Raw genomic sequence first — 26,263 nt, forward strand, 5'->3', positions numbered from 1 at the left:
GATTGGCCAACGCATTGCAAACTCTTGGAGGCGCACTATTGCGAATCGCCCGTGTTACTAATCCGTTATTACGAATTATAACTCTTAGGATTATTTATCCGTTACAACGAATAAGTAGTCCGTAATAACGAAGAAGTAATTTGTCATAACAAATTAGCTTCCTAACGATTGTTTGTATGTGGCATGACTGGGCTTCCGTAAAAACAAAATCGCAAGGCCAAAAAAGTCCCCGGTTTCTGGTCAGCGTGCGCAACGCGGTAGACCTGTGCGTCGGCAAAATAGCAAAGTTTTTTGTTTTATTTTACATAGTATGATGTCCAAAAGCCGCCAAACTTGCTTGATTGGCCAGATCCTGTGAAAGAGTAATTTTATCTAGTTTAGATAGGTACGGTTGAGAAATATGCAAAGTAAAGGCGTCCCTTAAATTTATGCCCCCATACATTAGTCGGACACTCTTTCAGATGACGTCATGATACATTTACATAATGGGAACCAGACAAACAAGGTGATCTTATGTCCTGTGTACATCTATAAGTTGGAAACCCTTTCTAAACAGTACTGGCAACATAGTGAGGGACCAGTTTATTTCAGAGTTGATTGCACCAGTACACTGATACCAGCACACGTGCGTGGATCATTTTGTAGAAAAAAAAGCCTCGTCGCTGCACCACTTTTGGAGCCAGCCCCTGACCTGAAACCTGGGACAGTTTTGCCTCAATGTTTTATTAAAAAGACTGCACTGAGTTTTGGCTGTTTTTCCTTTTGTTAGCAAGCAGGGATATGAGAACACAAGCTGTAATAAATGCGCTTGTTCAGGCCTTTGCAGAATCAGGATGTGAAACAATTGATATTTGCACTTAACACCATCCAGAATGATCATAACCTTTGCTCTTTGGCGGTCGGGTTACACACGCTCGGCAGGCTCCGATTCCGGTATTCATTTTTCCAGAATATTTTGAGTACAGAAAGTAATATCAGCCCGTCAGTTGAGAGCAAAAAGGCATTTGGTGTATCCAGTGTAGGACGGAGGAAAATCAAACACCTCCTACTAAAAATAAAAAAGCGAAAGAGCCAGCGCTTCAGAAATGGTACCTTTTGGGATTGGGGTTGGGTAGGTTGGGGTTGAGGAATATTTTATGGATGATAAGAAACTAAGAAGGGACGATAGTTTCTTGAATTTAGACTCATATTTCCCTGGTAAGTCAGTGGACAATGGTGCGTGACTTTGTCAGATATACTGAATGTAATAGCTCCCTGAACTGTTTAATTTGACTGCACGTGTAGTGAATGCCCATTATGATAAAAGATGCTGACTCCTTGAAGGTATCAAAGGAAATAAATATGATACTTCAAAGTGTCATCTAAGGATGATAAGACAAATTGACCCTTATGATTTACATTTTATGCATCCATTTAAAAAGGGATACATTGTATAACACGTTATTTTAACCTCGACCTTTTAACAGAAAATGGCTTGGTTTGGGTCGACATCACTGGTGCTCACATTGATCTGTGCTTCTGCGTTTGCTGTCACGGAAAAGCAGGGGCTGCTGTCGGCCTACGAGGTGGCATCCTTCACAAACCCACATCCAGATCCCAACGCCAAACTCAACCATGTTACTTTCCATGGCCCCTCAGATATCTACGTTGGGGCAGTGAACTCAATTTACCGACTGGATGAGAATTTAGTACCTTTGAGTAACGCCAGCACAGCCTTCGATTGTCCTGACGCAGAGGACTGTGCCAATGAAAACAAGATCCTCTTTGTTGAACCCACCAGAAATAGACTGATCACATGTGGGAGTGATAATGACGGGAGGTGTCAGCAGAGGGATCGAATTGAACTGACAGTTGTAAATGCAAGCAGTGTAGTTGAAGTATCTCCAGGTAGAGGCAAGACCACTGTTGGTGTGCTTGCACCTGGCCCTGGGGGAAGAGACTGGTTTTATGTAGCATCCACATATACAGAGGATGGGACATTTCCACCCGTTGCAAGACGAGATTTGGATCAAAGTCTTCCTGATCCGAGACTACTTTTTTCTGATGAAGACTCAAAAATAAGTTTCAATTCAGATTACCGAAGCCGGGCATTTGACATTAGCTATGTTTATGGCTTTACGTTGAACAATTTCACCTACTTTGTCACTGCTCAGCAAGAAACAATCGGATCTTCTGCATTTGTTTCTAAATTGGTTCGTGTTTGTCACACCAGTCCCAGCCTGGATTCATACAGTGAGATCATCCTACGCTGCGGTCAAGAATCTGGTTCCTATAACCTTGCCCAGGCTGCTTTCTTAGGAGAAGCCGGACCAGACTTGGCAACATCTCTTGGAATCGCCCAGTCATCCCAGATGCTATTTACTGTATTTGCAACCAGTATTGGAAGCAGTGACACGCCTACTGACACTTCCGCTTTGTGTGCTTTCAATATGAATGAGATTGAAGAGGCATTTATGACGGCTGTACAAGGGTGCGTGCAGACTGGAGATGCTTACAAAGTGGGGTATCTTCAGGGAAGTAGATGCAGGACAGTAAGTTTATTTCTGTTTGCCACTTCTCTTTATTAACACGTAAAACCTTATGTTTGTCTAGGTCAGGTTGACAACAGCCTCGACCAAAACAAATTCACGAATGGAATCACTTGCCAACCAAGCTCCGCTAGATAGACTCCCTGGACATATTTCTGCTCTGTACGCTTTCAATACGACTGAGATTGAAGAGGCATTTGTGACCGCTGTACCAGGATGCAAGCAAACTAGAGATGCTTACAAAGTGAAGTATCTTCTGGGATGTGAATGCAATAGTACTTGTGTAATTTGTATCTATTTACCACTTGCCTGCAGTGTGCATGCCCAGGTCACGTTTATTGTAGCCCTCACCAGCAATTTGAAATCTTTAAATTTTGGGGGAAAATGGATACTTTTATATTTTAGTACATGTATGTAAAAAATCTCAAATGATTTGAGGAAACGGCTGCATTTAACATCCAGTGATTTTTGTGCTTCTAAAAGACGTGTAGCCCAGTAAATTTCTAGCACCAAGGGTCATACACATTTTTTCAAGGAGCACCAAAAGCTGATTAATGAACTACACAAATTCAAAGTTTTACATAGCACAGGATACCTGGCAAGGGGGAGAGGTAAGATCCTCCATTGGACACATACACACGTACATGTATCATGACATGACATTGAATTATATCACTTGGTCTCTGTCGCCTTACAGGTAAATGTGTTTATTATTGAACCAAAATGTATTCAGTGCTAGTAATTAGGAACTCACAGGGACTTTGGGCATATGAATAGTTCATGGTGGGAACTTAGGAACAGTGCTTCTTTTTGCAACAACGGGACTCATTTAAGGGATAAAACTATCTGACATATTTTGGTCATTCAAATGCAAGACCATTTTCCAACCAATGAGCATGCTATTGCTGTACATGTACGTGTAGATCTCAGGAAGACACTGTTCATGGGGTGGGGGTTTGTGCACATTGTGAACACAAAATTTGCTCATTGAAAAGATTTGTGAGATAACTGATATCATTGAAACTGCATTCACATTAACAAAAGGAACTACATACCTGTGGCCAAAATACTTATTATTTTTTTATCCTGTTTACAGTCACCCCTCAATGACATCCAAGCAGTACTGTGTGATACACAGAAACGTTACAAGTATGCCAGTAACCCCGAGGGTGTTACAGCCATGCCATTGCTCCAAGTAGAGGATTCAAGACTGTCATCGATCATTACAAGCACCGAAATGAACCATACCATTGCTTTCATCGGAACTTCACAAGGGTCGTTGTTGAAGGTTAGTGGACAATTTTAGGCTGGTTGGTGTTGCTGTCAAAATGTGCTGCCAAGTCTGAAGTTCCATGAAAACAGTGGTCCGCCAGTCGGCCCGTCTCTAATCGATAAATCAATAGAAAGGAACGGATCATTCATTTAAGTTGAACCAAATCGAAAAAATGACTTTTCCTGTCACAATAAATATTAAGATGTAAAATAATTCACATAACAAATCCAGTAAGGAACGATCAGATAAACAAGTGTTAATTAAATCTTCAAAGAAACAAGTAATACACATATACAATCATACAAAGATGGCAGGTCAGTTTACCGCAGAATACCTCAAGGTTGAAATTGAGTGCGGCAAAGGGGTACATTTTAAGATAAACCCTACAGAAAAAACGTATAATGAAGGAATTTTCAACCCAAAACGATTATGCTGTAACTCAGAGTACCAGTGTCAGTGAAGGACATAAAATAAACGATTAATATGTATCATGATCAGTGCTTGATTATTCACAAATTGGACCAATAGAGGGCGCTCGTCTACTTATTGTTAAAGTCAATTGCCAAAAGGTAGCCAGCTGAATATGCAAATTAATCTAAAAATAGAACTGTATCCATGCAGCAGAGGGATTTGTCTGCCATGACTTAGATTTTTGGCGGGTAGAGACGAGTTGAAAAGGAAAAAGAAGTGGTTGGTTTTGGAAAGGGAGGAAGAAGAAGGTGGTTTTCGTAATGGCGTCTTGTCAACCTTAAGCCACGCTGGCTGGTGCAGCGTTGGCTGCCTCCTCCCCTGCGACTACAGGGATCATTATCAATGTGATTCGAATTAAATCTGAATGACAATAAATCGGCAAATCTTCATGTTCATCCCATATCAGTGTGTAGGCCCTGCAATCTGTGATCTCCCAGATCAAGGAATCTTCGGCTTAGTCTATGCTGCTTCTGAGCATGTCGCCGCCATGACTTTGTGTTGGTGTATACATGTAGTGTCCGTGACTGTTCTATGTGCACCTCTATTGTGCCTAACCATGCCATCAACAGAACAACAGCAACAACGGATTCTGCATTACAGCAGCAACAGGCTAAAGGATATAAGGGCCGACATGTCTCCACATCAACTGCTACTGCCAAAAGATACTTTCAATCATGTTAAACGTGTCGGCATCGGTAAGTGGCATCATGTACACCGGGGTTGTAGAGGTGGCAAACATGCTCGGGAAAGAAATTGTCATACAGCTAATGATTCCAACCACAGTCCTATTGACATCGCATCTATGAAACTGGGTCTGATTAACTGCCAATCAGCATGTAATAAGACTGAGTCAATCAAAGATCACATCATAGGCAATAATATTGACATTACGGCAATTACAGAGACTTGGTTCAAGTTTGGAGACAACAAAGCACCTGCTGAGGTAACCCCCGTTGGTTTCAAACTTGTTCACGCCCCCAGAAAGGGCAGGAAGGGGGGTGGCGTGGCATTATTGTACAAATCTGCACTGACCGCGTCCGTTTCCAAGCAACCACTCGACGACCGTACACCATCACCTACCTCTTCTGAACACATTGAAGTCGACTTAATCCACAACAATCAACGGATATGCATCATTGTTCTCTATCGCCCGCCACCTTCACAGAAAAACAGAGTCCCTTTCAGTGTGTTCACTGAAGAATTCACTGAGCTTCTCGATCGACAGGTGTTCTACTCAGGGTGTCTCATTATCTTGGGTGACTTCAACATCCACTGGGACAAAAACACAAACGAAACCACTGGTTTCAGGGATCTTCTTCTCCAGTACGATATGCAGCAAATGGTGAACTCCGAGACACATAAGTCTGGCCACTTTATTGATCTCGTTATAACACGCCGATCAGACACCGTTATACAGTCAGTAACCATCTCCGAATTTATATCTGATCACTGTGCCATTCATTGCTACTTAGATCTCCCAAAACCGAAGCATATAAAAAGACAAGTCTCGTACCGTAAAGTAAAATTAGTGGACTTGCACAAGTTCACGAGTGACGTCACTGCATCCCCCTTATTCACCGATCCTGCCACCTCGATAGAGACCCTTACTGATCAGTACAATCGCGTACTCAGTCAGTTAATAGACATCCATGCACCTTTGAGAATACTCGTCAAATTGTTGACCGACCTGCTGTTCCCTGGTACAAGGAGCAAATTACCACTGAAAAACGCAAGAGACGTCAGCTGGAACGAAAATGGCGAAAATCTCGTCTGCAAATTGATTATGACCGTTTCAAATTGCAACGAGACCTGTGTAAACGAACTCTTGAAGAAGCAAAATCAGCCTTCTACCATGACAAAATACAAAGTTGTGAGGGCGATCAAAAATCACTCTATCGTATCATAAATCAACTTACATGTAACATAAAAAGCAACGGTCCCAAACTTCCGGAGCATACGTCCAAAAAGGAACTTGCATCTAGTTTCTCCGCATACTTCACCGAGAAAATTGAGCAGATCAGAGAAGACATACTGATTAATAATCCACAACCAGCAGCACCCTTAACTGAGGTAAATTCAGTCTGGCCTTCAAGTTCCACGTTCACAACCTTCACACCAGTGTCTACTGAGGAAGTTGAAAAGATAATCAAGACTGCTCCTGCCAAGTCCTGCAGATTGGACCCCTTACCCACCACGTTGGTCAAGAATCTGCCTGTTCTGGTGGAACCCATAACCAGGATGATCAACATGTCATTGGACTCTGGTCAGTTCCCAGACAACTTCAAAACGGCCTTGGTCACCCCAACCGTCAAAAACCAATCCTTGGACTGTAATGATATGAAAAACTATCGTCCAATATCTAATTTGCCGTTTGTGTCAAAGGTCATTGAGAAAGTTGTTGCAGGAAGACTAAATGCACACTTATCAAAATATCAGCTGCGTGAAAATCAACAGTCTGCGTACAGAAGTTGTCACAGTGTCAAAACGGCCCTTCTCAAAGTTCATAGTGACATCATGTGTGCCGTGGACAACAAAAAAGCCGTGCTGCTCGTACTTCTGGACCTCTCAGCGGCCTTTGACACCATCGATCACTCAGTACTTATTCATAGACTTTCTAATTGTTTTGGCATCCAGGGTTCAGTGTTGAATTGGTTTAACTCATACATTAGTAACCGTCACCAGATAGTTCAGATACAAGGGGAATCCTCAAGTGCGATTAAGGTTAAATATGGGGTCCCCCAGGGATCCGTTCTTGGTCCGATCCTTTTTACTCTCTATACAACGCCTCTTGGGGAACTCGCTCGGCAACACAATATCCAGTCACATTTTTACGCAGACGATACCCAGCTGTATACTTCATTCAGTCCCAACCTTGAGGATGATGATACAAAGATGCTCGATTCTCTCATCACATGCTTGCACGACATCCAGAAGTGGATGCTGGACAATTTCCTGAGGTTCAACCCACATAAGACAAAGTTCTTGATTATTTCTTCGCCACAACTTCAACACAAAATCAAAATCCAAAACCTACAAATAGGCGATGCTGTTCTGGTACCCAGTACGGATGCCCGTAATCTTGGTGTGGTGTTTGACCGGTTCTTAAACTTTGAAAAACATGTGTCCAAGATTTGTCAGACATCATACATGCATCTAAGAAGAATAGCAAGTATCAGACACTTACTTTCTCAGAACGCAGCAGAGCAACTCATTCATGCCTTTATCACTGCTAAACTTGATTTTTGCAATAGCCTGCTCACCGGTCTTCCGCACGGTACAATTCATCGTTTGCAACTTGTACAGAACGCTGCCGCACGTCTTCTAACGAGCACCAAAAGAACAGCTCACATAACTCCCATTCTCAACAAACTACATTGGTTACCCATCAAATACAGAATTCAGTTCAAGATCCTCCTTCTCACATTCAAGACACTCCATGGCTCTAGTCCCCTTTATCTTGCAAACATGCTGCAACTCCGCTCTGTCAGGCCGGGTCTGAGGTCAACAAGTAATACCCTAGTTGTTCCCCGGACTCGGCTGGCCAGTGCCGGAGACATGGCTTTTTCTACAATTGCACCACGCTTATGGAGCTCACTCCCGGATCATCTAAGACAAGAACATGACATCAAGCAATTTCAGCATCATCTCAAAACATTCTTCTTCTCACAAGCTTTTTCACTATGAATGCACAATTGAGTTTTTCATTTTTCCACCTAGACCGGCGCCTCTGAATGCTTTGCAGATATAGTGCGCCTTATAAATGCTTTATTATTATTATTATATTAATCATAACTGTTACTTTAATATTGAATTATACATTATGTGTTCTAATTATTTCAGGTTCACCTTGAAAACCGGACTTATGCGAGACTGTACGAGACAATCAAGCTTGGAGACAGTGCTGTGCTAACAGACATCAGCCTGGATGACTCGAAACAAGAGTTACGCATTCTTACGGAGCGGCAGGTAAAACCACAATTCGGCTCCTGTGAACTGCGACTGAAATCTTTGGGCCCTGTGCCATTCTCCTACTGAACGATAATAACTCGGTCATTGTGGGAACGATCCAACCTCGACTCCATGGGCTGCGTGCACGTTCCTTCACTAGCCCCTGATCGTGTAGAATACGAAAAAATACGCTGACTGGCTATTCAGTACGAAAGCCTGTTGGTGCCAACATTTTTTCAAGATTTATTTTTTACATCTTTTATTTCCCTTTTCAATTTTTAATTTTTTTGCAATTTTTAAACAGTTTTATTTTTTATTATTTATTTGATTTCTTTTATGTATTTTATTGAAATTATCTTTTTGTAATTTCGTTTTTTTAAACTGTACAAAAAGAAGGTTTGGTATGCGGGCAGTGCCGTTTGTAACTTTGTATGTCCTCTGTAGTCACCGTCACCTTCTTTACTCCTCTGGGTCTAGCAATCCCAAAAGATGGTATATCGTTTCTCAGCTTACACGGAGGCCATTCTGAAGGGATCATCAGGGATGCACTGAAGCAAATAAATTACCATGGACAGCAGTAATAAATCCCCATACTTTACAAACATTGCAAAAATACCACTCTCACAGATGTTCAGGCTGCACAGCAAAATGATGTTCCACGTGTCCTCTTTCATATTCCTTTCAATTTGTAGCGGGTTGCCCAATACATTTTTGAGAATATTTCAGCCAATGCGGACTACCCCTAAAATGGGGGAAATTTCATTGCCGGAAAAGTATCCATTTTGAAAATGCATCCCCCTGCAAAACGGCTAAATAGTGCCACTTTCTAGTTGTTCAGAATTGGAAGCCCTGTGTCCGGGCCAGATATTTAGTGCAATCTTTCTTCAATGTCCCAGTTCCATGTCTCTCAGGACCCTCTAATCTAGAATATTTTCAGTTTATTACTTTCATTAATGAGCTCGGCGGACATATTACTGGCCTATTTACGTTGGTTCATTCTCAAGTGGCATTCATCATGAAGTGCGCCCCCAACGTCTTCACCAAGACTCGATGAATACATAAACGTAAAGTCAATCGCACGCGTATTCTCTTGCACGCCACGCACGCGTAAACCTGTGCTGCGCGTAAACACACTGACTTAAGTCCTATAATTAAGTGGGATATTTAAATCATACAATACAGTGTTGTAGTCGAGACCATCGCAAGACCATACACAAGACCATATACAAGACCATACACAAGACCACACACTAGACCATGGACAAGACCAGTCAGAAGTAACAGGGTGAAATATGACTAAGGAATGCTTTAGTGTTGCAGTTCAATACCAGGGGTTAGATCGCACAAGGCATGGTGGGAACCAACATGGCGCAGCAAGATCATACCCATGGGAACGAGTTGGCAACTTTCTTAAAAAGGCCATCAAGTCTTCCATGCGCGCACATAATACGCGAGAAAGACAACGCTCTTTACCTGAACGAGCGTATGATATTGTGCACGTACAAATCAACAGACACAAACCACGTGCAATGATTAGTTGCTCCAAATTGTCTAATAGGATATCAACAACAGCAACCTGTTTTATTCCTCAGGATACCGGTAGCTGACATAATACCATGATACAATAAGAGAAATTTTCCTGCAATCCAAAAGTGGGGCAATGATTTGTCACTTCCTGGTGAAGTACGTGCCCGCTCAAAGAGCAGCCTCTTGAGCTCCATATTCGAGGTGGGGTGCCAAAGTTCAATGTTTATCTCACAGAAAATAAGACTCCATGAACTGAGGCAGAGTTTCTTGGGAAGATTGAATTAAAAATAAAACTGAGAGTAAATAACAAAAGACGTGTAGGCCCGTGAACACCATTGCTCCACTGACCCGATCAGCTTTCTAAATGGCGGACAGTGTGACACAATAGGCGCCAATTGAAGTGGGTAAAATGTTGAGTAAACATAAAGATATTTCACCCAAACCAATTAGCGCCCTCTTCTCATTTCCGCTATCCTTCTAACAAGTTAACCCCCTACCCACTCGATTCAGATGAAAGCTGGTATGTGGTGCTGCTGGTTCGTACTCTTTCTTACGTGAGCTCAGACCAATGAACCTAGGTGGCGTTTTTCCACCAGAGCAGTAGTTTGTACAGAGCTGTTTATAATTGTACGTACATGGATCCACACTGCAGTGTAGACTGTACATACAGCTCTGGGATGGCAGGTTGTGCAGCGCCATCAGTTGTTGCTACATTTCATCTAGTGTGAAGTTTGAAGAACGAGTGTTATTTCAAAGGAGAATGGGAAAATCTGGACACAGCGCGAAAACGTATCTCTAAAGATTTTCAGACTTTGTTGCACAGCTGTGTCAAAGGGTTACTTGAGTGGGATTAAAGCTGAAAGGCTGAACCGGTGAGGTCGTTTCCACAAAATTAAGTAATAAATAAGCAATCGACCATTTTGTGATTTTGATTGATTGCAATTTTTGCAGCTTCTGAAATTGCGAGTGGAAAACTGTAACCAGTACAAAACCTGCGAGTCTTGCATAGGCGAGAATGCTGAACAGGACGGGGACCCATACTGCGGCTGGTGCACACTGCAGGACAGGTAAAGTATACATCAAATAATGTGGTTTGTGAATGTTTGGCATTGATAAGTTAAGAAGAAATGAAAATCGCTCCCTAGTAGTGTTTCTTCTCTCATGGAGGATAGCAAAGTTGTCAAAATTGCTACCCTGCCGCGTGGGAGCGTGTGCCCAGATTGGCACAGAAATCACGTGATTTGATTCTTCTATTAACTGCCTCGCATGACCTGATTGAACTCCCGTGACTTCTCCTAACTTTTTCCCACCTAACTATTGAGAGGGGTGTCAATCTTGGTATCGCCCGGGCAGTGACTGAAACAGGGGGGGGGTCCATACCATTCCCATATGTTTGTGCACAAAACACTGCTATATTATGATAATGCACGCAATGCCTACTCCCCTCTACAACACTCCTCCCCCCTTTGAAAAATGCATCAGGCCAATGTCTGGGATGCTTGCCAATGTATCTGGAAGCTTGTGGTTGGCCGCCAGCACTGTAAACATATAGTGTGTTGACCTAGAGTCCTGGATAAGCTCTTGTGATTGACAGGGCCGAGCCTGGGTCTGGAGAGGCTGGCCACGTGGCATTATTTACACTGTCCGGGCCCAGCTGTTGTGCTATAAAGACTCTTGATGGGTGAGTCACGGCGATTCAAGCGTGTACAGCAGGAATTTCCCGTGTATTTTTTGAATGAATGAATGAATGAATGAATGAATGAATGAATGAATGGATGAATGAATGAATGAATGAATGAATGAATGAATGAATGGATGGATGGATGGATGGATGGATGGATGGATGGTAATAAATATATTGGTTCTAACGGGCTTTCGTAGTATTGTTCTTTCGTATAACCCACAAAATGTTCGATGATTCGGATCAAGATGACTCAAAATAAAGTCGGGCCAATCAAATGCTGCATTCGTGAACCAACTTGCTTCCATTTGGAGTTGCGGCAGAACCTCATTGAACAACTTAAAGTCGTCAGTCAGAAAAGCCATTCAATTACACACACTCCTTTGTCATTGCAGGCCCGTGGTAATCCTCTCAACACTGATTTTAGAATTAAAAAGCTCGGGGCAGCTTTCTGATTGTTAAATTGATGCTCGGTGCTCCACAAAGAACTACTTGGGATCAAACCATTTTCTTTTTGGGAATAACACCAATACATTGCTTTATTTTAAGTCTAATCACTGCGAACTGAGTTTTACAAGATTGAACTTTTATTATTTTTTAGAGAGAAGAGAAACTAATGCCCTACAGTTAAATTGATCATATCCCAAAGTTAATTCAATACATCATATTTTCCATTCCTTCGATTCATCTTTTGCTTTTCTCCCCGTATCAAAAGACTGTTCAATAAAGGAACATGCATGCCTCAGAAAACAACCAATCGGGCGAATGCTGAGGTGTTCAAAAGGTTTGACCCAAAGTAGTTTTTTACAATCCCAGCCAACATCAACACAACAAGCCAGTACGGATAAACGATACAGCAAACTTGTTTATTGCGTTACATTGACCTCGTGCTGGGAGGATTACATGGGGCCTTTGGTAGCAGTAAAACCGAGTACGTATAACTGAATGGCTTTTCGACCTTAGTTTGTTCAGCGAGGTTCGTTCGAATCTCCAAGTCAGACTGTTGAGTTACGAATGCAGCATTTGAGGTCCTCCTATTCCGAATCACCAACAATGTGCGAGTCGTCTAAAACGAATCGAAACTGTTAAATTGGCATACTGTACGACTTCTATGTCAATTGGCATGTTGTATGGCTGTTTGAAATGCAGAATGACTATCATGTAACTTGGCGTATTGTATGACTACTAGAGTCGTAAAACAATTCAGGGTACAGATTATAGTTGGCCCTTTCATTTGCAATTCAATGTGTGATTCCTCAAAACCACGAAAATCCTTTGAAGTGTCTTGAATCGCACCGTCATTGTCACTGATCACCAATCATCATTGACGTAGATAATTCACAGTAATATACTTGAACATATACGTTGGCCACAGTAAGTTTACATCGCATGCCACGCATCTTCGTATCAGAAAGTTTACCAAATGGTTTCAGGAGACTTTGTTGGAATGTTTCCCTTTTACCTTTACAGGTGTACGAAGCGCAGTGACTGTGTGATGGCTCAAGGTGAATATCGTTGGCTACCTTACAATGCTGTACAGTGCGTTGGTATCAGTGTTGTGCCTGATAACCTACCTATAACAAGTCCCCCACAAATGGTGAGCTACCTCTTACTAAAGGAACCTGTAATATATTACATGCAACAGGTGAATCAAAGCAAGTCTGCTTTTAACTAGCATATCTGTATCTTAACAATTCGGTCAAGTTGTCCAAAATCTAGAAGGCTTTGCTCATAAAAGAAACAGTATTGTTTTACCTTTGTTGTCACTTGCTGGAGCGTAGTTGAGTATGGAATCTACAAAGTAGGAGTGTATAAGTAAACTTAATCGGCAATATACTAACCGATTTGCAGATTGTAGTGACGGTGGACCAACTTCCCGAACTGGTGTCCGGCGAGTCTTATATTTGCAAGTTCAACGACCTTCCCGTGGGTGGAGAAACAGTGGACCACGTTATAAAGTGTATGACTCCGGAAAATAGTGCCATACCGCCAATTCCGCCCAAAGGTTAGTTAAAACAAGTTTACAAGATTGGGTTAATGGTCATTTGTTCCAACGTGTGCGAGGAAGCGTGAGCAGGGTCTGTTTGGTGTGTTGTCAAGTCGAAAAGCCAAGTATCAAAAGTAGTGTAGGGGGTCTTTCTGGCACACTTTGACCTTTCATAAAGAAATACTAAAGGTCACATAAATAAACAGAGAATTACGACGAATATGGAGTAGATTGGGCACGACATTTTCGGCTCAGTTGGACGTTTTGTACCAATGAAGTGATTGTAGAATTGGTTAGGGTAATAACTGGTGGTACATTTTAACCATTACTGTGTATGGGTATTTCTTACCTATGACGTTATACAACTCGAATGAAGCAGTGCGTTACTGCAACCCAGTGTAACCTTTACTATTTTTGGATATTGATATCCACACTCAAATAAATGGCCGACTAAACTGTGGAATGATACATTGACAAAAACAGCGACAAAACTGTCAACTTCATTATAGATTCCTTTTCAGCATATATATCTTCTCAGCTTGCCTTCGTAGGTTCTATATTCGCCCAAAGTTTTTGTCACACTTGGTACATGCAAGCTTACAGTTTGAACAATTAACAGTCATGTTGAATCTAAGAAGGTGAATCTCCGAAAGATCATTGAAAAGAATAAGGCAAGCAACACTGAGCAAAATGAGCACAACCGAATACACGTACACATGTATTACATACATTCAACACCAAATCGGCTGAATAATTCAGTGGTTTGAATGTTTCATATGGAAATTCACTTTGTCCAACTACTCTGCGTTGCAGGCTGTCACCTTCGTGAACGCTGATGAACATTTTCATACAGATGTCAAAAATCGCCCCTCCATTATTTTCACAATGCTATTGGTCAAAACGAAACTGCATCCCTCTGAGTTTAGGCCTACTAAAATGCTGATAATATCAGTAGAATGAATAAAGAGAAGAAGAAAAAAGAAAAACAAGGTTGAAATCTTGCCTAATTTAGTTCCTAATTGTTTCTTCTTTTTACAGAAAGCCATGTGACCATGACACTGAGCCTCTTTGCCTCCGAATCTGGCGTAAACTTTCTCAGTGCAAATTTCAGCTTCTACAGTTGCTCACGATTTGATTTGTAGGTTTCATACCTGTTCAGCAGTAACCAATAATTTAAAATGGATCTCTCTCATGTGAAGCAGTTCCTGTTGATTGAGAGGGCATTATTCTGATCATCCTACACTTCGCTTTAATCCTAAACCTCCGGTTTACTGTACTGAATACTTAGCAAAAATTGATTTTGCTATTAAAACCAGATTTGGGAATAGGCCTATATCAACTCTCATAAATTTAGATTATTTCAAAACCTCTTTTGACAAGATGCACGCTACCAAGAACAAAACTTGTCAGCTGAAACTACTTAGATTTATCGTGAAAAGTAGTCGCATACGGAAGCCTCGTAGCGCCAACAAGTACATTCCAAAAGTAAAGTACCGGTACATATTTCCAAAATCCGTTTTTATGAAGTCACTGGTGGCGGAAGCGGGGGAGGGGCAGGGAGGCCAGTGGCTTCCCCCACTTTTTCGAGGGGGGGGGGCTGGTCCCCCCTTTTAAAATGTCCTATGACGGGGTGGGGCTTAATGGATCGGCATGTAAATGGCTGATGCCTGATGGTCTAACAACTGGCCCTCCAACTTCGAACATCGTTCCACTGCCGGTGTTTAGTATATTTTTGGAAATTTGTTTCTGTGAAGAATATTTCATATAAATACTCTTCACAAAAATGAGAATATTTGTCAACTACGTTTTCACGAGATTTATTATTATTTAGTTCGTTTATATTCTCCAGTACGTTCAATCTCATGAGATCTAGTTTTGGAAACGTTTATATCTCTGGAAACAAATCATTTAACGCTGTTAATAGTGAAGAGGTATTTTTATTTTCAAGTATTATTCTACATCAAATAAAACAGAGCTGACAAGATTTTTGTGTAATGTTTTTTTCCAAAAATACAATGTTCTTAAGTATACACTTCTCATTAGGAAAATATGTCGCAAACGAACGAACTTTGGCAAAAAAACGTAAAAGCGACGTTGAAAATATATCTCGTAAAGATGATTAATTCTTAAAAATATAAAAAATGTCTTTAGGTATAGATCTGATAAAAAAGAACTAGAGAATTATGTCTTAAACAAACAAACTTTGGAAAAATATACTGGTATCTCGTAGAAACGACATTGGAGAAATCTAAACGGACTTCAAAAAATATACTTCGCTTTTGGAATACTTTATGGCACAACTGGGCTTTAAGGCAACAGGGCTTAACAGTCGCTGGTATTTGAGATGAAATGGTGTAACTGTCCATAGCAGTTAAATATTCTCATATGGCTTGACCTCTTAAAATATGTCGTTGCTCTGCAGGTGTAGCTCGTGCGTCAGCAGCAATTGGTCTTGTGATTGGTGTGTTTACAGCAACAGGTGCACACACCAGAGCACTGAATGTACGCAGGAAGACATCATTGTCGCTGGAAACAGTGTAAATTTAATCTCATTTCAAGTACAGGAAAAAATTCATTGTTTTGCTTACTGATTGCAGTAGGTGTTCGTGATCCTGAGTTTTGAGCCACTTCATTCATAACATCATTTTAAAAGTAATATTTTTTACAATGACGTTGAAAAATTTGGGTTTCGATTATTAGGTTGAGTTTTTTGAGTGAGCAGCGGGGATACTAGTTAGAACAGCCCCGTTTGTTAATAGAGGGATCCCAATACAACGCTTTTAGCGTCGATCTGCGCACTTCCGCGTCTGAAATCGAGGCTGTATGTGTCAGCTTCAATTCATAATTCGATCAGACGATTGAAAGCAAGGAATCAAGACGCAAAATACATAAAGGTATGTTAAATTCAGACTTTTCAGGCTGCAATTTTTTGTGGAAGAGTCTTTCAAGATGACTCGACACGTGAAATCAAAAGAAAAAATAATGGCAATTTACCGCGAACTAACGTACCTGCGATGGTTGTGTATCTTGTGCAGTGGGCGTGGTTTAAACTGAAGTGGCACCACACTTACGAAGTGGATACTGCATGTACTGTGTGGAATCAACACAGAGAGCCTCGGTTTCGTTGCGGATATGCGCAGACGGCGCTAATGTGAAATCCATCTATACAGCTATGCTTAACTTCCCACAGCTGGGTAACATTTGTTGCATAAAAGCAGTACAATGTAAAGGCTTTTTCAATGAATTCACACAGAACCCAGGCGCCTCGTCAGTGCGAGGACCAGGATTTTGTCCACAGTTGCGACCTCAGACTGAGGAAGTGCTCATCCCCGTGGGGGTTCCCAGCGACATATCTGTCCCCGCCTTCAACCTCCCGGACTCTCCACAGGTCAGTCTCGTCAATTTTCGTTTATAGAGGAATTTATTTGGAAAGGAAATAATACAAATATTTTGTTCGATTGATTTAAAATTTCATCCTGATTTTACGACAAGACATTTCGCTGTACGGAGTAAAAGAGGGAAACAGCATTATTGAAAGATTTGCATAATTGTTATTTATGCAAGACTTCAAATGCTCCATGCTTTTTCTGAAAAATACAGGCCCTTGCACATGGTTTGCCCACTTCACAACTGCAGTTGTATCTGTGAAAATTGTGAAACCAAAATGCAGCTCGCGAATGAGATCTTCTCACTGATTGATTTCCATGATATAAGTAAACACCCACATAGAAAACATTGCTGTCCCCAAAATCTGACACCGAATTATCTATCTAAACTGGCATACAACTTAATCAATCATTATGTGGAAATTCAGAAACTACCTTTCAGTTTCAATAAACTGTTTCAAAATCCTTTTCCCAGTTTCTGCAGTATCAGATGATCAGTATCTTGAGTCTCCTGATTGTCATTTTCAAACAGAAAACCAGTTTCTGATTTCCTGAATTTGAAGTCTCTCAGCGTATTGTCATTGCACTAAAAGTATGTCGTATTCGATAATCGCGAGATAAAACAATCAACCAAAGCGTTTACCAAAGTACTTACCAGTTACAAGAACGTCAACTTGTGCCATGAGGGACAAACAGCATCAGACACAATACTAATTAAAGTAAAAGCCTTACTTGCTCTTGCTGAAGTTAACAGTACAGGGATTGCCTGATTTCGTCCCACAAACTGTCATTGTGGGCAAAATCTTCAAAACATCATCTACTGCTAAACTGAAAAGCCTGAAATGTTGCAGTGCGCGAGAAACAAATGATTTTTGTTTGAAATCTAAACAAAATTCAATTGACTTTCCACCTAGATGAACGTAACTTACCAGTGCGATTTGACTGTAGAAGGCGTCAAGCAGGCAACCATTGGAACCCTCTTGCAGAATGACGTCATTCAATGCAATGCAAAAGAGGTATTATGTCTGTAGAGACCAAGGCATAATTTTACTTTGGAGTGCTTTCTAAAGGTTTTCTGTATGTTTGTAGGTGCCATTTATTACTGCAAAATTTGCTTTGGATTGCGTGATATCTACCGTTTATCTAACACCCGTTTCAGACAGGCGTTCCATGGTCGCGCCGAACCAAATAGAATTAAGAGCGTCTCCTATCGACGCAATTTATTTTGGGTTTCAGGCTGACGAACGTAATACATGTGTTTGAGTCGGGTTCAGCCCATGAAAGGAGCAACGTCTGAAACCAAGTCGCTCTGGTGTCGTTCCGAGTACCTTCAAGTGCCAATCTTTTGCCTGCTAGCAAGCCTGGTCGCTCCTGTTTTTTTTTCAGACGTCAGAATTTTGCCGTAATTAATTCTAAATTTGCTTTTAATTTTCTTCGGCGTGACTCTAGAACGTCTGTCTGACACGAGTATTACTTACTTTAGACTAATACGGCCGTTTCACAATAGTGCGCCACCAAGAGTTGCGGTGGCACTAGTGCTGTCGCGCGCGTGCTTTTGGCAAGTGCCAACATCCTATTGGTCAATCCACGTAACGCGTGCGCACCAACTGTCCACAAGCGTGGTGCCACCTGTGTAGTGGCTTCTAATCATGCTTGCTGAATAATCCTTTACGCAATTTTGTTGCAACCTGTTATGATCACAACCGTTGAAAATGCACTGTCATGTTTCGATTCACCCTTTTTCATATTTCTCCTATTGAAAAGGTATTTCGGTGCCTTTAAGGTTTGTATGCTGAAGCAAAGTTCCATCATGCATAAGCAAAACTTTGATGTCATTACAGGGAGAAAACCTCAACTTCTATTAATTTTACTTTTTGACTTCCCCTTATGGTTATTCCTTTTCATTTAAGAACATCATATGAATCAAATGATCCTCGGGAACGGTTTCCAATGCTCAAGTTTGGGTTGCAACATTGAACAGTGCCTCCCTCGAATGACATCACAGCAACAACGCCTTCAGTTGTCCGAAAATCATTGACAATTTTAACTGTTTATAACGTGCATTTCCCATACTGGTAGCCCCCATTGAACACTGTGTATCTGTATCCATTTTTATCCTAAGCCCTGACTCTTTATCCTGTATTCCATTGTGTCGAAATTGCTCTCTGACGTACGATAGCTTTGTCTTTGGGTTATGGTGCCTTCCTGTACACTTGTTTGTCTTGTTTGTCTGAGCATAATGATTTTCTCGATTTTGACTCTTTCACTATTGTTTAAAACAGGTTTTAATGCTTTCCTCTGTCACTTTGCTTCACGTTGTTTTGCATTTTGCTCACAAGAATGTAGATTCGAATGGAAACTCTTCCCGACGATGGAACAACTCGTTGTGAATTAATTTGGTCGTAGAATCTTGTATTAAATTCCTAAATGGGGAAATTTTTGCAGAATTCACAAGTTGAGATATTTTCTATTTTGGAAAGGTTTCTCATTAATACAGTTCGGTCATACTTCTGGTTGTCTCTTTTTATTTTTGAAGTACTTGTATTCAGGTGACACGCAGGAATTAACTGTGCGGTTGACTGTTTCTTGGAATGGAGACAGACAGTTGGAGGACAGTGCGGGATTTACAGGTGAAATGTATTCCTCTCAGTTGCAGATATCATATTCTGACTAAAAACAGCAGCTTTAAAATCATGCGTTTTGTAAATGTATCTTTAATTCCCGAACCTTTCCAATAATTGATTTGACGATCGTGTATGAATGTATTTACATTATTTACCATTAGAGGCTGGTGCATAAACTTCTCAGAGCATGGACGTCGTGTTTAAATGAATGATTTCCAAAGCTAAATTTGCTGACGCTCTTTTCCAACTGAACGAGGAAGCTTACATTAACAAATCTCTCCAAATCAACACCTGCTGTTGTCTATATTAGACTTTATGTCCAGCGTAGATATGTACCGACGCACGTATATTTGTCAGACGAGCACTCCGATTTCTTGGTTTGTTGTCTATAATTGACAATATATTGACGGTAAACCATCAAATCCTCGTAAATAAGGCATTATTGCAAATGTTGTTGTCAATGCTATTGTTCCTATATTGCAGTCCGATAGCTGAAAAGATGAAGTACATCCTAAAAATAGCCAGGAGTCTCCAGCTTGCTTGATGTGGAGAGCATTTGTAATATGTCACGATTACAGTGTTTCATTGCTGTGTACAAATTGCCGTATGTGTGGTTTCAGAAGGGCACTTCGATTCCTGGGTTAGGTGTGTATATCTGACAATAAATCCATAGAGAAATAGGAATCCAGATCAATTATAAATTGTTCGAAAGTAGAATAACAGAATGAAATAAGGGAAATACATGTATCTCCAACTTCCATATTTGTGGAAAAAACGTCGGATATGGGGTAGTGTTTCTTCGTTGTGGAGAAATTGCAGTATTTATATGTTGTCAGAAGTTCACTTCGATTAATTGGTTTGGTGTCTATATCTGATAAGAAAACCATTAGAAATGGCACATCCCTACAAATGATACCTTGGTCGAAAGTTGAAAAGTCTCACAACAACATCAAATAGGCCTAACGGATATTTCCAATTTCCGTGGTATTAGAAAAACGTAGGATATGCAGCAACGGTTTGGTGGTGTTTATTCGTTGTGCAGAAATTGCAGTATGTATCATTGTGAGATGGGCACTTCGATAGTAGGCGTCTATATCTGATTATAAATTCATAAAGAAATGACAAATCCCGAGAAATTTGGCATGATTTGAAAGCTGCATAGCTGGGCCACAAGATGGAATAACCAAAATGTCTTCATCTTCCGCTGTTTTAGAGAAAACGTCGGATATGTAACGATGTTTTGGTGGTGTTTCTTCATTGTATAAATTGCCGTATGCAGCCTATGCCTTTCTGAGGTGGACTGCGATTCCTCGGTTAGCTGTAGGTATTTTGATGATTGATTTAAAGAGAAATTACAAATTCCTACAAATTATACTTGGTGTAAAGCTGAATAGATGGGGTACGTCATAAAATAAAGCAACTCGTTGTGTACAAATTGTGGTATGTGTGCTTGTCGGATGGACACTTCGATTTATTGGTTAGCTGTCTATATGAGACCAAATGATGGAGAAATAACAAACCGATATGAAATGAGAGATAACCCATAACGGCTCACCACCAAAGATCTTGATAATTAGAGTTCTTCTTAAGACACACACTTTGGTGAGGCTAAATTTCAGGTGATTTTCAACTGCCCATTCGTGAAAACAGTTTAGATCCTCTTCGACATACTGTTATTTTGTGTCGGATATGTATTGATGATATAGGTTATTGATGGAGAATTAAGAAATCCCTCAAATTATGTACGTTGACTACGTTTGAAAGCTTGATAAATGGGATTTAGAATATAATGGTTGGAATATCTCTAGCTTTTATGGTCTTGGAGAAAATGGCAGATTTGCAATGATGTGCCGATGCAAATTGTCGGATGAGACATTCGATTCCTCCGGTATGTTGTCTACAATTTCTGTATATTTCTGTATAATTGCTGTATGTTGTCTATAATTGCTGTATATTTGTGTCAGGATAGCTGTTTTTACTTCAGGGTATTATACAAAAACCCAGGGCAAAATACTCAAACTGTGAGAAGTCTGTAAGCTCGTGTTTACCATTTCCCTTGACTGTTACCCTACAGATTTGACTTAAAATGATACCTGTCAATGTTGCGTTTAGAACTGCTTTTCGGAGAAAGAGAATTGAACTCTTATGAACCGGACACATCCTCCCAGCCTAAGGTTAAATTCAGAGGCCACACGTAGGAAAACCATATAAATGTCCATGCTGTATGCGATGCCTCCATCTTTGGTTTGAGCCTAGTTTCTGTAATCCACATTTGTCAGTAAATGAAAACAACGTTTTTTTTTCCTTTTGCAAAGTTACACTATACAACTGTGCAGTGGATCGGCCAGATTGCAGTCGCTGTCTGTCGAACGAAACGGCGAGACCGGAGCTGGAGTGCCGTTGGTGCGGCGATCAATGCGCTCATGAACAAGAAGATATCTGCACGGCCATGGGCGTAGCACTGGACTCCACAGACCCTTGCCCTCCTCCGGAACTTTTGAGTGTAAGATTATAGATCGATGGGGGTGAAAAGGAGTATTGTGAAATTGTGTGCAATGTTGCTGGGGGCGTGGCCATCGGCGACAGACTGAATCCCACTTGTACTGTACGTGTGTACTACATTGTACTATGGGAAATTATTAACTTCGCATGTCCCATTTTAAGGGTAATTTGCAAAAGTAATGACTGAGGACCATGAGAATTCGTGTCGGGCAAGCAGCTGCTTCATTTTATGAATATACGTCTTGTCATTTTCTAAAAAATAAAAATACCTGCCCAAAATATTTTCAGGGTAAGATAAGTCCTTTTCCTAGCGTGCTTTGTGAAAATAAAATTGAGAAATGGTACCAGACTGGTCAAAGCTAGTATCTTTGTAAAAACTCTTTTTGTAAGCGATAGTTGTTTACGTTTTGATGTGATTTTTTACGATTCTGAGGGGTTTTATTCGGTTTAAGCCTCCTGAAGCACATACAAGAGTTTCAATGTAATCTTTTGTTAATTTTGTGCCAAAGAAGTCTTCAAAATGAGAAGGCTCAACAGAGGATTGGCAAGTTGCAAAAGACAATTCCGTATGGTACACGAGGGTTTGGTTAAGTATACCGCTGCCCAATGTCTAGGTCGTTAATTTCCACACGTCGAATTGGAGTGAAACATATGTGGCGGCGTCTTAAACGTGCGTTATAGACCGGCCAAGCACATATTTATTCCCATTCCTAAATACTATTTTATTCATAGAGTCAAAAAAGTCAACTTGTGATGGATTTCCAACGATTAGATTCTTGACCAATCAGACTCGATTAACCACTGTCTCATATCCACGTGCCCGGGTGTGATTTGCTCAGCAGGCACTTAGCGGGCATTATCGATTCCCGGTGGGCATTAGCCCATGTTAATACACAGTCACATGACGCATTTCAATTATAGGATCAGAAAAGCTGTCCAGGGTAGTTGTGAATACAGTTTCAATACCCTATTTACGTTACCTTACCTTCAAGAAAGTTATCAAAACAATTATCCTTGAGAAAGTAATACTTGGAAATTCCTTGCATTTGACCGAAAGGGCCATCATTTTGCGCTGGTAACATTAAGGCAAAAGCATGTTTGACAACTTGACGCTGGCAGTCGGTAAGGTTGAACCACAGAGAATCCTGTCTCTATGGTTGAACATTATCCAATTTATATAACGGGTTTTGCCCTAGCCCAACGTATATATCAATAAACACCGTATGCTCAGTGCTTGTCCGAAAATACATCTTGAAAATGGTTCGCGGTACCCACTGCTTCACCTGACTCGGACCGGCTAGCCGACCCCGGCAAGCTCGGTGGTCGAGTGGTTAAGACATCTGCACTAGTAAGCAGGAGGTCGTGGGTTCGAGTCCCACCCAAGTAGGCTTGTGACCTTTTCCGCAAATTCTCGGACAGGCACTGAGCATACAGTGTTTATTAATATATACGTTGGGTTGGGGCAAAACCCGTGATATAAATTATTATCTCCCCAACGCAAAAATGCATCTTGAAAATAATCATTCGTCTGTTATGATAATGGAGTCGAGTTTTGTGTCCCTGAAAGTCAAACACATGAACGCATCGTGTACCAAACGCACCAAAAAAGTGCATATGGACAGGCGCCGTAACAAGGCGTTTCCGCACATTTGCGTATTGCCGGAAAATGGTCGGCGATGCTGTCATCGTCTCTGCGTGGATATATAATTTAGGCCAAAATAACCTGGAGTTCGGTTTAATCGTCACCACTGGATATTTCGCAGGTGTATCCAGAGAGCGGACCGTTGGAAGGCAATACTGTCATCGAAATAACGGGAACCAACATCGGACGACACTTTCAAGAAATCCACAGCGTGATAATCGGTCAGAAGCCGTGTGATCTGACTGGTTTAGAGGACCATTATGTCGTTGGACAAAGGTATGATGATCACCGAAAGGTTTTAAGTAGGCTAATCGTGTCAGTCAGGCTTTGTCATTTCCGAAACAAGCATCACCAATTGGTCATTTCAGGACATTCCCAGCTGACCAATAACGCGGCTTGCTTTCTGTATAACCGTATCCACTCATGGTTGTCGACAGGATCTTTACTTTGGGCAGACCACCTTTTTCCAGGAGGAAAATTTACAGAAGGAAGGGTGGCAAAACATTCATCAGCTAAAAAAGATGAACAATTAAATGATAAGTGGGGTCATTTTGAGTTTCTGTTTAAAGCAAACTGGTGAAATTCATCTCTTGTCATCTTCTTGTTTTCATTACTTTCGATTCCCCCTTTCTCCTTTTTTTTCAGGGTTTTTTTGGGGGGGGAAGCACCCTTTTACCACCACCTTTCGTGACGCTCGTGCATCCCCTCTTTTTTCAAATCCCAGATACTGTAATATTTGATACTGTTTCCTTAGTATCATCGTGACACAGCTGAAGTAGACCGAACAAAAACACTTGTCTGGTACCTTGCATGTGGTTCTTGGCCTATTCCCATCTCTGTACAACTCAGTTTTGTTTCTCTGACTTTTTTAAATGTTTAAATTGGGTTAACCGCTGAATATCGAATATTATGTTGGCTTTGCAATCTACAATCTTCTCACGCGATGTTGGGTGTCTGAATGTCAGCTTTGATATCGAATCCCTGCCGTTACTAGTTCCTGACACGTTTCAGTAAATCCAGGACACACTTACGAATTATAACCAGTGTCCTTCTACAACAGTGTCCGATGCAGAACCCCTGATGGCAACCTTGGCGATGCTCAGCCTATCACAGTCTACATAGTTGCTGTAGATTCTTCAGTTGAAAATCCCCGAGCTGTGCGTTTCAAATACGTGGTATGTCCGAACATTTTAAATTGAGGAATTTCTATCTGAATTTTTCAAATAACGTTTGTCCTTGTTGCAAGCCGCACTGAAAATATGGCGCTAGGTTTAATTGTTTCACGTGATGTAAAGGAAAAGAAGTTTGAACAGTGTACTGTTTCATATTTCTCTTCTGCGTTGCAAATTTTAAAAATCTGGCTCTGGATTAATTGTATTTGCAAGCACTTTGGATAAATACCATTCAAATCATTCATCCTTATTCACAGAACCCTACGATCACCGGCTTCAGTCCCACTCGTGGCCCTGCAGCCGGTGGCACAGTGGTTAGGATCGTGGGAACGAGCCTGAACACAGGAAGAGACATAGCCGTAGTGGTAGGGGGTGTTAAGTGCGACATCGACACTGAGAGGTGAGGCAATACCAGACATCACACAAAATAGTTTGTTTATGGTATCTCCGGTCATATGAGAGTGCCATCTGACCAATTAAAAATCCATATTTCATCTTATGTTGACATGTTTACATCAAGATTTCGAAAACCTGAAATAGTCTAAGTGTGAAATTTATAGAAACATAAAATTTTTAAAAAAGTCATTCTTCGCAATGTACATAGCTTAGCGTGCAGAACAAAATCTGCCGATTTCTATGCGCAAGTGAGGCTGAACATTGAAGTGTAACAAAAGACTGATTTCAAGCTGGTTCAAGTTTTATGAACATTGGAAATTGCAAACTACAAGCAAAGTTTCTAACAAAGTACTTTGTAGAATCGTTGAATCGTTGGTAACCAACCTGTAAATTTGTTGCCCATTAGTATCAGCGAGACATCCGTGGAATGTCGCACTGGGAACTCTTCTGTAGGCGTTGCAGGCAAAATCTCATTGTCCATTGATGGTGCTGTCAGAAACTCAGCGGACATGTTCACGTACAAAGCCAATCCGACTGTGGAGAATGTGCATCCCAGACGGAGCTTCAAATCGTAGGTTTCATTTCAAAATGATTCAAATCAACAAATCAACGAACCAACTGATCAGGGGTTAATTTCGTGGAACTGCTTAAGCACAATATTTTGCTTAAGCGTGAAAAAACCTTGCTTGACAAATTACGTTACCAGCCAAAACTCCGTGTGATTTTGAATGGTATTCACCTGTCTTTTGGTTAGCATGACAATCACATAGAGTGAGCTGGTAACCTTTGGCTTTTAAGAAGCCCTATGAAATTTGCCCCAGGTGTATCCTGGCTGGGACACTGACCTGGTTAAAACACCTGGATATGGCCTACTAACAGCAGGATGTGATAACTGTGAATCCAATTTTAGTACAACTTTTTAAACGATTTCAATATGAAAAGTAATATACAGTCCTAATAAAAATAAATGAAATCATTTTGCGCACTTAATATAATGCAGTCTTTCGGCACGGTGTCAAGTAGTGTTTGCACTCTCTGTTGGGTTAACTTTTTGGTGCAGGTGATTGGTTCCTTGAAATGTTAGCTTTTGTAAAAATGATTGATTTCGGCGTTTTTTGTCCTTCAA

The 26,263-nt window shown here is 41.0% G+C and overlaps 1 protein-coding gene across 4 annotated transcripts in view; it reads left to right on the plus strand.

The window, feature by feature from the left end:
- The window catches only part of LOC110974068 (hepatocyte growth factor receptor-like), a 37,802-nt gene that overhangs the window by 2,146 nt on the left and 9,393 nt on the right, over positions 1–26,263 (plus strand). For 2 of the 4 annotated variants that reach the window (XR_015425057.1, XM_022225399.2), the window contains exons 2-17: positions 1,467–2,531; positions 3,625–3,816; positions 8,113–8,238; positions 10,699–10,814; positions 12,899–13,025; positions 13,280–13,433; positions 14,454–14,553; positions 15,838–15,952; positions 16,669–16,803; positions 17,716–17,817; positions 19,338–19,431; positions 21,741–21,928; positions 23,691–23,845; positions 24,630–24,744; positions 24,999–25,141; positions 25,544–25,708. Coding sequence is in view for 3 of the 4 variants with exons in the window: in XM_022225399.2 (XP_022081091.2) it covers positions 1,470–2,531; positions 3,625–3,816; positions 8,113–8,238; positions 10,699–10,814; positions 12,899–13,025; positions 13,280–13,433; positions 14,454–14,553; positions 15,838–15,952; positions 16,669–16,803; positions 17,716–17,817; positions 19,338–19,431; positions 21,741–21,928; positions 23,691–23,845; positions 24,630–24,744; positions 24,999–25,141; positions 25,544–25,708 (3,089 nt within the window). In the remaining variant the exon portion in view is untranslated. Of the gene's footprint in view, positions 1–1,466; positions 2,532–3,624; positions 3,817–4,306; positions 4,968–8,112; positions 8,239–10,698; positions 10,815–12,258; positions 12,360–12,898; positions 13,026–13,279; positions 13,434–14,453; positions 14,554–15,837; positions 15,953–16,668; positions 16,804–17,715; positions 17,818–19,337; positions 19,432–21,740; positions 21,929–23,690; positions 23,846–24,629; positions 24,745–24,998; positions 25,142–25,543; positions 25,709–26,263 lie in introns of those variants that run through there. The other 2 variants (XM_087136073.1, XM_022225401.2) reach the window with 2 other exon arrangements.

This window comes from Acanthaster planci, linkage group LG04 (genome assembly GCF_054643075.1).
Source record: "Acanthaster planci isolate LZ-2023a linkage group LG04, COTS_SCS, whole genome shotgun sequence".
Classification (NCBI taxonomy): Eukaryota; Metazoa; Echinodermata; class Asteroidea; order Valvatida; family Acanthasteridae; genus Acanthaster; species Acanthaster planci.